At 33.4% G+C, this 16,062-nt stretch overlaps 1 protein-coding gene across 2 annotated transcripts in view; it reads right to left on the minus strand.

Moving 5' to 3' along the window:
* The window catches only part of GABRG1 (gamma-aminobutyric acid type A receptor subunit gamma1), a 69,562-nt gene that overhangs the window by 2,909 nt on the left and 50,591 nt on the right, over positions 1-16,062 (minus strand). For both annotated transcript variants that reach the window (XM_036892560.2, XM_057502189.1), the window contains 4 exons: positions 15,696-15,778; positions 14,362-14,499; positions 14,120-14,272; positions 7,633-7,844 (listed from right to left, as the gene is read on the minus strand). In XM_036892560.2, coding sequence (XP_036748455.2) covers positions 7,633-7,844; positions 14,120-14,272; positions 14,362-14,499; positions 15,696-15,778 — 586 coding nt within the window. The remainder of the gene's footprint in view (positions 1-7,632; positions 7,845-14,119; positions 14,273-14,361; positions 14,500-15,695; positions 15,779-16,062) is intronic.

Genomic DNA, 16,062 nt, shown 5'->3' on the forward strand with positions numbered 1-16,062 from the left:
ACTCAAATGCACAGAAATGGAGAAAAACTGCAAGTGTTTCACCTAAAAAATGGACTAAACTCTGGTGGTCAAAATCAAGTAGAGCTTCTATTGACGTGACAGTTTAAGTTGACATTTTCCAGTTTTCTATTGTCCACCCCTGCCTGACAAAACACAAAAATTCATAAATGGAAAGAAACTGCACTTCAAAAAATGATGAATGTGGATAAAAGTAGACTTTATGTGTGCTGGGAAAAATATCCAAAGAGCTGACACAGTATCAATAAAATACAATGTTTTGACACACAGATTTGTGTCCTGGAAATCACTAAATAATTAATTGGAAGAACATAAACATTCCAAACCTTATTTATCGTAAGTGTGACTATATTACCCATCTTACAATTTCTCAAGTAAAGATACTGAATAGGCTTTTTTTTTTACTTTAAAATGATGTAGTTTTGAGAGTGTAACTTTTTTTATTTCAAAAAGCCACTGAATAATATATGAATATAGCTGAACTTAACATTTTTAGAAATTGACTCCATTCTCACTATTAAAGATATGTATGTGTCTGGTTATATATTGTATGCTATATTACATATATATTAATAATACAGTTAAATATACAAAATATAATTAAGCATCAAGACATACTAATATCAAATAAACAGTAAATAAAACATTTACATACAAATTCTATCTATATACATATTTACATATTATAATTACTATTTATGTCATGTATTCTTACCATTAATGTTATTCAATATGAATAATATGAATAGCAAGCATTATTAAGTCATGTTATTGATTATGAAATACTAATGTTACTCATTAATTTTTCATTTAAAACATTGTATGTGAGAATGCCAGCTAAGCACAGACTTTCTCCACTCCACTTCCACAAAATCCATTTAAGTATCAATCATGATTTCAAAAATTACAAAATCCACATGAGTGTTAAAAATAGACATGAGGTGGATCTTGGTGATGCTGAGCTTCCAATCAGCATGTCAGAATTTGTGATGAGATTTTGAAAGACAAAGAACAGATTGGAAATAGGCTAATGGATAAAGTAGACCACAGGACGTCACACTGCAGAAGCAGCTCTGGAAATAAGAACATGGATGCCACAGCTTTTTTCTCCATCAAAGCTTCAGAGATACTCATCCTAAGGTAGGAGTAATGGGAATGACAACCAGGATGGAAAACACAGTTCTCCAGAACAGCTGCTCCTGTTTGAACCACTGGTCATCTGCTCTTTTATGCTGAGAAGCAGAGATGCTGACATGTTTGCGCTCATAGTTAGAACTCTGGAACTTCTAAAGATGAATAAGTAACCTCACACCTGCAGGAAGGATTAGGACTCCTGAAGTTGGTATGAGAATGTTCTAGTAATACCTTCATAGTCACTTAGAGCTTATGTGTGTTTGTTTGGAAGCAATCAGATGCCATGCACCCCATACACACATGTAAGTGAAATTTGACAGGCACACTCAACAGTTACATGCCAAGCATACAGGGCCTATGGGAAGAATTCGCCAAGAACTTCAGAGATTAAAAAAAGGAAAGAAAGATAAACAGCTAGAATAACTGATTCTAATAATTCAGGAAACATAAGAGAACATGAAATCTAATTATCTCACTAAGATACACTTGAAGAGATACTGTGCTCATTTAAGGAAAAAAGGAGGGAGAACAGTTTGAAAAGATAAGCTCTCAGAAATTGAAGACGTTATTATAAATTAAAGAAAAATCTAAAGTGTTATAAAATAAAATCTTGAGGAAGGAAGTTGCCCACAACATACAGGAAAAAAGAATAAGAATACCTCAATGAAAAATATGATAAAAAGAAAATCTGAATCACATGAATAATTAACTGAGGAGGTCTAAAATTCACCTAATATATAGTGTTAGAGGAGAAAAGAGAAATGAACTGGAATAAAGAATCAACAAAATTATCAGAAAAGAAGATAGGGAAATTAAGTACTGAAGTACTGAAGAAATGAAGGAGGTCGCAAAACAGAAAGTGTGCTGCTCCTTAAGAAATTTTCACACCGTAGAGAAACAGATGATGGCAAAAAATTTTAGGAAAGAAAACTGTTTACCAACTAAGAAATGATAATCAGATTGGCATTAGAATCAGCATTATTGGTGAATTAAGAAGTAGAAATTTAAGTGTATTATTTAAAATTTTTTAATTAACCAATATGATAACTATTAATGGGAAGATAAACTACTGAAAGAGAGATGAGGCAGTAGACCATGAGAAGGCTATGTTTTTCTATTATTTTTTGCCAAAGAGTTATAATTATTCTAAAAGTTAGCACTTCAAGAATTATAAGTATGATGGAAATAATCATCAGAGCAAAGTAAAAACAAATGTTTATAATGTGGTTAAATCTGAGGGCTGGCACCAAAGGTACAGGGTGGAGAATTTTATTCTTCATTTGTACATTTTTCATTGTTTGATTTGATTATGTGTTTCAATTATGTACATGTATTAGTATTAAAATTCATTTTTTTAATGAGATTTTTACTCATGATTAATCTGGTCCCTTTCAGCTGTAGTAATCTATGGTGTCAGTAGGAAGAAAATTATAAAGGAGTGTTATTTGGAAATCTGAAGGTAGAAAAGAGCTATTAGGGATGGTATCTATCCAGAGGAACACTAGATGACCAATGTTACAATTGGTATGAAATGCTTACCTGTTGAAAACGTACACATTCACAGACTCTACAATTATTTAAGTAGCCTTCTTACTGTATTTCACATTTCACCAATATCAAATGACCCCTCTTAGGAGTTTTGCCAAATACTATTATAGGAAAAAAGGTTTGTAATTTGTGAAACTGTCTGATACAGATCTTCATTGTTTTAGTTTTCTGAAAGGTAGACATATGTTTATTCATGTAGAAAGGCGTTGACTGAAAAGACCTTTTCTTTGCAGAAAAAGGGCTGTGGTTAGGGATTATGGATAAAACAAACAAAAATCCCACACATTATCTCTAAAACCCTGGTTGTCACTCTCAGTAATATACTACTTCTTGAATTATTGCAATAGTCTCCAAATTTATCTCCCTGCCTTTTTTCTGCCAAGTGTATATTATATGCTACTTATTATCTTTCAGAAACATCTTACTTAAAAACAAGCATGGCTTACCAGTGCTGACAGGACAAAATTTAAATTTCTTACCATAGTACTTTCCACAAGTCGGCCAAAAGCCACTTTTCTATCTTCGACCTATTTTTGTCCTAAGATCCCTCTGTTCCAAACCAACATTGTCCAACAAAACTTTCTCATGATAAAAATGTTCTATATCTGCACTGTCCAATATGGTAACCACTAGTTTTACATGAGCTACTGAGCACTTGAATTATACTAATGCTAATAAGTTACTAAATTTTAAGCTTTCATTAATTTAATTAATTTAAATCAACCTAGCCATATATGGCCAACGGCTACTGTACTGGACAGCACACCTGGGAACACACGGCAGGCTATGCTCACTCGCGCAGTGAACCTCGCTGTGGCTCACATGACTTCTGGCTGTCTGAAATGTTCTTCCTGATATGTTCTTCCCCAAAGTGCAACGTAGTCTTCAAAGAACCTCAAAGATGTCACACTTCCTCTGTAATTTTCTCTCTCCAATTCCCTTTGGGAGAATTAGTTTATAGTTTTCTGAATGAATTATTTATACTTGCAGGAAAAGGAAGCCACTCCACTCCACCCTGGCTCACACTGACATAACCCCTCCTGACTGACTGTGTGCTTGGGATTTCACAGACCCTATTACCTGGTGTCTTAAGACTTCCTCAGTGTAGAAGATGAACCATGTAGGCCAGCCTTCGTGGTGTCTGTCTCTAGTCCAGTAAGAACATCTCCTTTAAAATATTTTTTATTCATATTCATTATAGAATATATTCTGCTTCTGGAAAAGTACTTGAAACCAGTCATCTAACTGTTAATTCCCTTATCTTTGTTTACTTTTGAATTTTGTGCTGGACTGTTATTTGTAGTGCAGTTATTATCTTATATTTCTGGTGTATTTTTCTACAACTAGGTGTAAAAATCCCTGAAAGCAGAGAACACATTCTTTCATTTTTTTAATCCATGGTTGTTGGAATAAATTTCCATCATTTTACATTTTCACCAATTGAAAGATTAAAAATAATCTTTTTGTTCACAACAAGCCTATTATTTTAATTATAGATTGAAATATAGTGCATCAGATGAGATAAATATAATACTGTATCAGTTTTTAAAAATCTGAACCATAAATATTTTATACTTAGTATATTTAAAACCAAAAAAAGTTGCTCACATTACTAAACTATACTTCAAGTTGTTTTAGAAACAGTTCTGTGCTAGGAACATACAACAAAAATAATCTGGTGTGCTGAATTCAAGTCAAAGGGGAATTTCTAGGGATCCTCCTGAGCTCAACACACAGGGGAACTTTGCTCCGAGTTCTAACCTCAAATGGGTCTATCATGCTCCTCATGCACATATAACATGGTTTTCTGAGATTTGTTATCATCCCTGGGCTGAATATTCTAGTTTCAACATGAACCACTCTTTAGTTTGTAGTGACTGGTTTACTACTATTGCAATTCTGTGACCTCTGCCTGTCCTATAAAAGGTCCTGTTTCCATGCTCTAAAATATACAACTTCTTAGACTTTAAAAAATAGAAATTTACAAACATTAAGATATTGTTAATAAGTAGATACTAATATAAGTGGATGGGTATATAGACCCATCCAATAGAATGGGTCTATATACCATGTCATTGACATTCACAATAAAAAAGGAAAAAAAGAAAAAATACGGAAATAAGCAAAGAAGGACTTAAGGATGTAAGCACGGAAGGAAGGGAAGAAAAGAGGGTGGTAAAGAGAGAGAGAGAAAGAGAACATGTAAGGAAGGGAAAGAGAGAGAGAAAAGCCCAATATATCATGTGGAGAGGAAGGTACAAAGTATCTTTATTAACTTAGAGAGTTCACTGAAGGTAAAAATCTTATGCTCAAAATATGTCTCTTACTAAAGAAATTAAACTGGGGTATTCTGCTATTCTTGGCTAAGCAATCAAAAAAATGTCAGGGAGGGGATTTAAGTTTTGCTTAATAACAGACATGTCGACATTTAAGTGTCTCTAGTCAATGTGTTCAGCTCTGGCCTGACTATTGCCATAAGTAACTTAAATGAAAAAAGAGAAAATGCTGGTTTTTAAACTACTCAGAATTTTAATCTTGTAAAAAAAAGTGGGGATATGAAAGGATGGAGAAAGAAAGAGAGGAAGGATGACAAACATTTGAAATTGGGGTAAAGGCAAAATGCAACAAGATTTCTGGATCTTAAGTTGTGCATTTGATTGTCCTGGCTGGCAGAAGCCAAAACAGATTCCACAAAGCCCTGAAATAGAATATTTGAGAAAACAGCAAGCAGAGCTTTCTATTCTTCATAAAAGTGTATTCTGATTTATCTGATTAGCAAGACCACATTGCTGAACACTGAACCAGGCAGGGAGTCAGAGTTGATTACTGATCCTAATTATTCACTCATAATGTCACTTAGTATTGAAAGAGCTCATAAATCATATAAGTGAACAGAAAGAACAGACTATATTAATTTATTTTGGGTGATTCTAAAGAAAATATTTTTTTAACCCAGGTAGTAAATTTTGTCAATTTAACTTTTGGTATTTGAAATTTAGTGCTTCAAAGATCTCATATAATTTCCATTTCCTTTTTTTTCATCTTCACTATTTTGCTTCTTGTGTCTGATGCTAAATTTTAAAATACTCAACATATAGTATCTATTCTAGAACAGTGCCTAGAACATGAGTATCTTTGATAAATATTTGGTGAATGAGTAACTAAATTAACATCATAATTTAAAGTTTGTACTCCAATGTTTCAGCTTTCTGAGTAACTGCACTATGAGGTCACGTGGTTGAAACTGCACAATGTGGAGTCAGACTGACTTGCCGCAGTCCTAGAGTAGCTGCTTATCGGCTGAGTGACCTTAGAAAATAAAGCAATAGTACCTATATTATAGATTCTTAGAAAGAAGTGAGAGAATCCATGTGAAATTATACATTGCCTAACTTTCATTCACAATTTTCAGAAATGAAAATTTCAAGGTAATAATGGAGCATAGCTGTGGATGAGTAGCTGATGAGATGGTAAACCCAGAAAGGATGCTTGGCTTTGATGAAAGTAAAACAGTAGAAAACCTGAATTTTCTCTACCTAAAAATGTAGCAAGTAGACATTAAATTTAATATCATTACCCTCTGATGCTCTTATTGGGGGGCCAAATATGTCCATTTGGGGCCATAATATGTCCTATGGACAGGCTAAGAGAATCCAAGTTGAGAAAGTCACAGGATAACCCTAAATATAAGTTCTCAAATGTGTGTCGCCAGCAACATGCTCTGCTTTCTTGGAAGATTGTGGGAACTCGAAAGCAAATACACAAGGGTTCAGTTCTTTAAATATAACATGAAAAGTAAAATATAATTTAAAAGTATGGCAAAGTGTTAGAAAGAAACTAATGAAAAATGAGGAGGGGGGAAAGCACTGAATTCTAGAACTTAAAGTTGGGAGATAATAAGGAAAATTCCATGCCTCATTACATGCACATTCTGGTGGACTGAGAAACTTGCCACCCATGCACAGCTGTTTTATACAGTTTTTATTTATTTGGACATTTTGGAACAAATCTGCTTTGAAAACATCTAATGCAATCAGCAGTGAAATGCTATTTTGTTAATACTGGAGAAACAGTTATCTACTTTTCTGAGTACTATTTTGTTAATATTGGAGAAACAGTTGTCTACTATTCTGAACACTATGAGAACAGGAAACACAAAGGAAGGATTATAAGCTTGAGCTCTGGCACCTAAAAAGACCTTGGTCTGAGCCTTGGAGTCGTCATTTCCTAAGGTTGTCCTTGTGCAAATCTCTGAAGTTGAACTCATATGAACAAAAATAAAATCATACATGTAAAATACTTGGAGGAGTGCCTGGCGTACTCAGCGTCAGCTGTTACTTTAAGGTGGTTATAGCTGCCATTGTAATAAGAAATTACAGTCAATCATCCAACACTTTGGAGTCTTAGAAACAATAGAATTAATTAAAATATATCAACTTGATACGATATAAGTTAAGGTACATAAATGATTGGGAAGAGGTAATCAGAGAGTACAAATGTATAAGAACCAAAAGAGCTCTGACTCTCAAACACATTTGAATACTAACATTAAAAAGGGATCTTTTTCTCTAAAAAGCAAGTTAATTTGGTGGGCCTCCTGTTGTTAGAAGTACAAATCCTAACACAAAAATAGAATCAAATAAAGATTTTTAAGCAATTTTTTTTTAGGTACAAAGACTCTACAACATGGGGAAAATTCACAGCATAAGAAACCACCCTTTACAAGAGTAATCCAAGAGTCTTTTCTAAGGAGAAGCATAGGTACACTTTCCTTGGTGGGCAATATTGGGTACTCCAGTTTCCTCTTAATTTTATTTATCTTTTTTCAGGGCACCTCAAGCATTCATATTACTCTAAGCAAGTATAACAGGTATTCAAAATAGTACCTCTAATAGTCAGTTGCTGTATATAAAATAGAGATATTGAACATACCGAGGCCTTGTCTTTTAGCTTTCTATCTCGCGTCGTCTTTACTTTTTTGTTGCTGGTGAAATAATGCAAGGTGCCATATTCCATCAGGGCTGCAAACACGAAAATGAAACAAACAGAAACAAAGAGATCCATCGCAGTCACATAAGAAACCTTCGGTAATGATTTCCTGGCAATTGTGCTCAGAGTTGTCATAGTCAGAACTGTAGTGATACCTGTGGAGGGAAGGGGGCAAAAACAGAAGGTAAAAAATAACTTCACAGACCATTTGTTCTCTTTCATTTGATTTGGCAAAATTGTGAGCAGAAATAAAAGGAAACAATGGGATATGATTACTCTTGATTTACAGAAAAAAAATTACCGGTAACCATAGCTACATTATGTTCAATGTGTTCTCTGTGTCTGTGCGACTTTTAATTATCTAAATTCTGTGGACAGCAAGGAGTTCACTCCCTCCTTAGTCACCATTTCCTCTGCCACAGTAGTAGACCATTCAATGCTTAGCTGGCCTACGGCTGCCCGGAAGAAAAATACTCTGCCACCGTCACAAGCTGCGATCTTGCCAAGCAGGATTAAATCAAGGCTGTTAGCAAAGTCCAAAAGATGGCATTAAAAATGGGTGAGAGTTGTCAAAAGGTAAAAACTTTCAGTTATAAAATAAATAAATTTAGGGGATATAATGTACAGCATGGGGATGATAATTAATAATCCTGCATTGCACATTTGAAAGTTTCTGAGAGTGTGGATGATAAAAGTTCTCATCACCAAAAAAAAAATTTGTAACTGTGTGTGGTGACAGATGTTAACTAGACCTATTGTGGTGATCATTTCATAATATATACAAATATTGAAATATTCTGTATACCTAAAGCTAACATAATGTTATATGTCAATTATATCTCAATAAAAGTAAAAGATAGCATTAAAGAGTCAGGAAATGCCAGTCTTTCCCTCTTCTTTATAGCTTTCTGTTGGAATACGAGGGCTGGAGCACCAGCAGCCATATTAGTACATCAGGTAATCATGAGAATCACTATCACCCACAGCACAGCACAGAGCTAGAGGGAGCCTGAGTTCTTCACAACAAATTATCCTTTGATCACCTACTTCTGGACTTTCCATGGAAAACAAATATTCTGTTACTTCACTTAAGCTACAGTGATTTGAGGTTTTCTGCCACATACAGTTAAAATTAATTTTAATTTTTTAAATTAAATTAAATTTGGATTAATTTTAATCCAAACTAGTACAGTGTTTTCTTATATGATATCTGGAATTAAACCTATCTTTTAACCACAAAATTTATGTGAAGAACACAGGCAAAATTACATCAAGGGAATACTTTAAAAGCAGAGAGTAAATCTTCATAGTTTGAAGAATTCAGTATATAAATTCGGGCCAACCCCCTGGGCCATCCCCATTTGTGTATCTTTGGGAGCGTCAGTTTTTCTGTATCCATGACCTTCTTGTGGTTCTTACCACTGCTGAAATCAGAGCCCTACCCCTCAGTTTACTTGCTGTATCTCTTCTTATCTAAACTGTCATAATTCTCATTTTTTGCCCACCAACTAGGCCCCAAGAATGGACTTGCTTTCCCTCCAAGAAGTACTAAGTGTAATGCCAAGCACTTCTTAATTTGCCCAATTATTTATAGAGTGGCAACACCTGGGATGAAAAAATAGAAAGGATCTCTTTGGTGTGCAGAAGGCAATACCACCACTTTCCCTCACATCTCCATCAAAACATGCGCTAGTAATTCCTCTCATCTTTTTACTTTCATTGTTACTTACTCAGGATTGAAAAACAAAGATGGCATAGGTATGATGGATTGGGGGTCATGGAGACAAATTTAGATTCGAATTTTGACTCTTCTACCTATTAGCTCTATGCCCTTAACAGGGTTTCTTAAATCCTCTGTACCTCATCTAAAAAACTGGCACAATAATATCTTGTTTGGTATTTACAATGAATGTATACAATGGCTATTTATTTTACTCATTTGTTCTTGAAGTGGATATTTAGAATACTGATTTTAAGTCTTTCTTCCTTTCTAATATAGCACTGTAAAGTAGTAATTTTCCCTCTAAGCAATGTTTTAGCTGCTTCTCACAAATACTTATATCTTAAATTCTTATTAGAATATAGTTTGAAATATTTTCTAATTTTGCTTTGATCCAAGAGTTATCTAAAGGGCCATTTTTAAATTTCCAAATATATGAGGAAATGTTTACTATATTATTTTTATTAATTTTTAATTTACTTCCAAGTTGGTAAGAAATATCCTGGAAAATTTCAATATTTTGAATTTTACTGTGGTCTTGATTAATGTTTCCTATGCACTTGAAAATATGGTATGTTCTGTAGATAGTGGATTTCCTATTAAAATCCCTCTGAGTCCATGATAATAAAAAAACATTTGGGTTATTTAGCAGATATTTCCTCCATGGCTTCCCCTGCTCAAAATCCTACAATAGTGTCCTGTCACATTTGGAATAAAATCCAAAGTCCTTAAAATGACTTATTTAAACTACCATGACCCAATCTCATTTTTCACATCTTCTCAGTCAGCTCTACGCACAGTTGTCTTCTTTCTGAACCTTAAGCATGGTGTGGAAAGGGAGATTCCACTGTAGAACCTGCGGGTTCTCCCTGCCTGCGCGCTCTCGCTACCAGACATCACCAAGCCACTTCCACACTACGCTAGGTCTCTGCTGCTCCTCAGTCTAGCCTGACTCCACAGATAAAATAACAAACGTCATGACCAACCACATTCCTTGCCATTCTCTAGCCATTTATTTCCTTTCTCTTCATAGCCTTTATTACTCAACTGACATTTAATTATATGCTTTTTATATTTGTACATTACCCATACAGCCCATTGAAACATAAATGCTATGAACATAAGGATTATAACTATTGTTCGCTGTTAACATTACAGCATTTGGAACACGGCCTGTTTCATAAAAAGCATTCGGTAAATGTTTGTTAAAATGCAATGTTGAATAAAAGAGTCCAGGAAATTGTTGTGAGATAAATGCGGAAGGTCGATATGAGTAGTCAGAGGAGATAGGGTTTGGAGGGAAAGAACTGCCCAGTCCATGCCCAGCTAGAGAGGCCCCATAGAGGAAAAACAGAACTTTGTGGGGGATGGGGGGACAACTTCCTTTTCTGAGAAGTTCAGCGCTAGCTGGTCCAAACCAGATCACCACACAGGCCCAGTAAGACGATAACTTGACCACTGCTTAATCTTACCTCATTATAATCTCATTAGTATAAAATCTACATTGTAGTTTTCCTCCCCCACCCCCATGGGTTTTTCTGTGTGCATTCTAGGAAAAGACATGTGCATTAAGAGAAAGAATTACGTGACTAAAATTGTTAATCTAATAGACCTCACCTTGTCAATCAAAGAGGTGTCTGCTGCCTAGGGCTTAATAAAAGAGATCTTCCCCATTAGACAATGCTGACTCTGGCCCTTTCCTCTCTGAGTGTACTTAAATAAACTTTTGTTTTGCTTTACTATTGTCTGTCTTGGCCTTTCAATTCTTTGTCTCAGTGGGGATAAGAACCGAGGAGCAGCCATGTACCATGACAAATGTATGTATGTAATATGAATGTATTTATCTATGTATACTTAAAAAAAACTTGATATTCCAACTACATAGGACCCATAATTATATTCTTCAAGTTATATTGGCTATAGCTTATCTTTACAGTTGATATGCCAATATTAAAAAATATAAATTCATGCAAAAATACAATTCCACAATTGACTATTCTCTTTCATGACACTATGGTATACAGTTTTTAGCTTTGTGCCAACCTAATGGTAGGGATAATCCATTGAATCCCTTTGGGAGAAATATGAAAATAATGTTTAAAACCAAAAATACAGTATTTAAGTCATGCACATACTACCATAAAAAGAAGCTGAAGTAATTCATTTACCTTAGATCATAAAATTATTTGAAATACTAATAATATTTAAATAAGAAACAAAACTCAGGTATGAGTGTATTTTATACGCTAGCTATGTCTACATCTCTGTTGAGATTCCCAATGGAACTACTTTCAAGTATAGAGTTAGGTGCCTGTTTTATCAGTCACTTTTTTTTTTTTTTTTTTTTTTTTAATAATTATTTTTTATTGAAGGGTAGTTGACACACAGTATTACATTACATGAGTTTCAAGTGTACAGCACAGTGGTAGAACATTTATATACATAATTCTAGGTTCCAGCTATCACCCTACCAGGCTGTTACAATATCTTGACTATATTCCTTATGCTATACATTACATCCCGGTTACTAATTTATTTTACCATTGGAAGTCTGTCCTTTTTTTTTTTTTTTTTTTTTGTGAGGGCATCTCTCATATTTATTGATCAAATGGTTGTTAACGACAATAAAATTCTGTATAGGGCAGTCAATGCTCAATGCACAATCATTATTCCACCCCAAGCCTAATTTTTGTCAGTCTCCAATCTTCTGAGGCATAACAAACAAGTTTTTACATGTAGAACAAATTCTTACATAATGAATAAGTTACATGGTGAACAGTACAAGGGCAGTCATCACAGAAACTTTCGGTTTTGCTCATGCATTATGAACTATAAACAGTCAGTTCAAATATGAATACTCATTTGGTTTTTATACTTGATTTATATGTGGATACCACATTTCTCTCTTTATTATTATTATTTTTAATAAAATGCTGAAGTGGTAGGTAGATACAAGATAAAGGTAGAAAACATAGTTTAGTGTTGTAAGAGAGCACATGTAGATGATCAGGTGTGTGCCTGTAGACTATGTGTTAATCCAAGTTAGACCAGGGCAATAAAACATCCACGTATGCAGAAGATTTCTCTCAGAACGGGGGGGTGAGGTTCTAAGCCTCACCTCTGTTGATCCCCAATTTCTCACCTGATGGCCCCCCTGCGACTGTGCCTGTCTTAGGTTGTTCCTCCCTTGAGGAATCTTACCCGTCTCTGGCTAACCAGTCATCTTCCGGGGCCATACAGGGAAATGTGAAGTTGGTAAGTGAGAGAGAAGCCTTATTGTTTGAAAAAGTTAGCTTTTTACTTCTTTGCATATTTATGCCCTGTGGCTTCTATGCCCAGCATTTGTCTTGAGTTATCTTTACCACTTGGAAGAATTATGATACTCGGTAAATTTGATATGAGGCACGAATTCTATTTAAGGGTTGTAATTAGGAAGGAAGAAGAAAAGCTATAGAAGTAGCAGGCGGAAGAAAACATGGGAAGATTGATTATTTCTTTGACATATCTTCTTGTAGAGTAACTTCAGCATGTATAGGTTTTAAGCTACTACTTAAATTGCACACACACATTAACATAATAGGAGTATAGTTACATAACCAAAGCATATCTGTAATTACCAGCCATCTGCAGTGAAACCAAGAAAACCAGTTAGGCACCTTAGGCATTTGTGAAAACTTATCTATGATATGGTGGATATTGTCCAACTGAACTTTATCAGTCACTTTTATGTGATTTTTATTTTGCTGTATTTATTAAATGGAGTCATTCACCAGCTGTCATAGAAACCACATTAAAAAACTTCATTGTTGAAAATAGAAACTGTCATAACTTTATGTTTTTTTAAGACATCATTAGGAGAGGTGTGATTGATGTCTTGCACTGACTTTGGGACTGAATCAATTGATCAATATGTTGTCTTTTTACATTGATACCTAAATGAAAGTTATTAGTTTCTTTTAAAAAAAATGTATAGTAATTAAGTAGATTTACTTATACTATTTTGATTATTGAAATAGATTTGCAGAAGAGAAAAACAGAAGTCTATTTTATCATGTATGAATTACAAATTACCCTTTAAGCAGTATACAGGCAGCTCTCAAAATATTCACAGACTAATTACACATTTTATAGATCACAGAAGCCTGGAAACTTCTTGTCCTTTTCAGACACCTGCACTTTAGAACAGTTGACTGTTCATTAGCAACATTGTTAAGAGCAGGAGATTTCAAAGCCTTTTAAACACACAACAGTCAATAAATGCTGGTTATTAGTGATTCCGCTAAAAAAATAAAATAAAGTCCATCAAAACTGATTGAAAATATTGACCAAATTAAGATTCAAGATTATGTATGATTTTTATGCATTAATTATTACTGTGTATTTATACTTCCCTTGACCTAAACTAGCAAGAAAAATAAGAAAACAAAAATTCTGAAATTTCAAGTTCATTACAATTCTGTTTTCTATTTTATCATGTATTTTTCATGTATTTCATTTTTAGGATATCCATCTGGATAAAAAAATAAAATAAAAATACCTAGATTAGCAAGAACGAATTTCAGCATCATATTACACTAGAGTGTCTATTTTTTTTACTTGATTGTATGTATGGGAATACTCTAATACTTCAACTATAAACTCTTATCACATTAAAAAAATTTTAAATATTATTTTAAATATGATAGTACAGAATGATATTGCATATCATACCCAGTGATGTTCTTGCCGGTACTGCATCTTTATTGATCCAAAAAGACACCCAAGAAAGAACAACTGTCAGAATACACGGAATGTAGGTCTGAATAGTGAAATACCCCATTCGTCTGCTCAGGTCAAAAAAAATTGTCATGATAATATAATCTCCTGGAAGAAAAACAAAAGTTTTATCTTGGCTATGATATATATATTCCAACCCACAGATTTAAATACAAATACAAAAGCATCATTCTTACCAGAGATTGTGTGAGAAATTTCAGTTGAGTTCCGTAACCCTACAAATGCAAATTGATATAATCTCCAATATTTAGGATCAGCCACTTCTACAGAAGGCTTTTTCCACTTATACTGAATTTCATTTTTAGGATATCCATCTGGATAAAAAATTAAAATAAAATATCTAGATTAGCAAGAACCAGATTTATTACTGTTCCAATACCAGCATTATTCAAATGTTTTGAAATTCTTTCTCATTTTTGTGTTATATGTTAAATATAGAAAAAGCTGCATAAAATACATGTATATAGTGTAAAGAATAATTATATGATAATCAATTAACTTCACTTAAATCAAAAAAGCATCCAAGAAAACTCATGTGTCTACTCCAATATAGTAATTCCTTCTTTCAATCAAATGGAACCAACGACCTGATTTTTGTGATAATTTTCGTGGATTTTTTTTGTTACAGATTTTCTGATATGCATTTCTGGAAAACATAGCTTAGTTTTTTTAAATCTATTTGATTATTGCCATACTGGATGCATTATTTTATATTTTCTTTTAATATTATATTTATGATGGTCATCCATGCTATTGTATGTACCTGTTTCACTGTAAAAATGCACTAAAATTCATTAAACCAATTTACTGTTATAGACACTTGTAATGTTTCCTGTTGGCTATTACTAACACAGCAGCTAGTAACATCGCACATGCTTCACAATATATACACATGCAAAGGTTTCTTTGGGACATATACTTCGGTGTGGAATAGCTAGGACATGGCTTAATTCTATACTGGACCCATATGCAAAAATTATATAGCTCGAATCATTTCTCTGTGTTTCAGTCTTTCTTTTGAATAAAATAGGCTTTTCCAACTCATTAAAGTCTTCTCAAATATTTGCTATTAATATAATAAAAATTCTTCATCAAACCAATCTTTGAAATGTATTTTAAAATCCAATGTAATCTGGTTAAATCTTGCCTCCAGAAGATTAATAAAATTTGAATCAATATTTTATTCTCCACATTATAAAAAGTATTTGAAAAGAAACCTATCTTTAGGAGACCTATGTTTAATTAAAATAGGAAAAGAACAATTAGATAAAACTAAAATCTGTAAAGTATTACATAATAAAATACATTCACTATGCGTTTACTGCCACTTCTTAATTTAAAAGCAAGAAACAAATATGTCCATTGTAATTATTTTATCTGAGAGTCGAAAAAAATTCACATTTCTGAAAATTATGTAAATTGTGTTTTATTTCATTTCATTTTACATTTTTTAAGTAAACAGGATCCAAGTTTAAAATTCTATAAATTTGTCAAGTATTATGTTACTTACAGCTTGAAAATTCTAGTGGACAGGAATGTTCATCCATAGGAAAGTTATGAAGCTGAAGATAACATTCTGCATTAATTGTTAATCTATTTAATGAAAGAATAAATATTAGACAATGAGAAACAATTTTGAGCATTAAAAATCTTTGTCTAATTTTCAAACATGATTTTGACTTACAAAGATGGACTATGATGTATTAAAAAATAATAATTCTAAAGTCTCAAAATCTTAAGTGGTAATGGTATAACATTCATAAATGAGTAAGAAAATTCTATTATTTTCCTTTCTAGCCAACTAAGCTGCCTCTGTATACATTCCAGTATAATCTCTGTTTACAATTTAACTTTTGTACTTCACAATCTCAGCACAC

This window comes from Manis pentadactyla, chromosome 5, assembly GCF_030020395.1.
Source record: "Manis pentadactyla isolate mManPen7 chromosome 5, mManPen7.hap1, whole genome shotgun sequence".
Taxonomy (NCBI): domain Eukaryota; kingdom Metazoa; phylum Chordata; class Mammalia; order Pholidota; family Manidae; genus Manis; species Manis pentadactyla.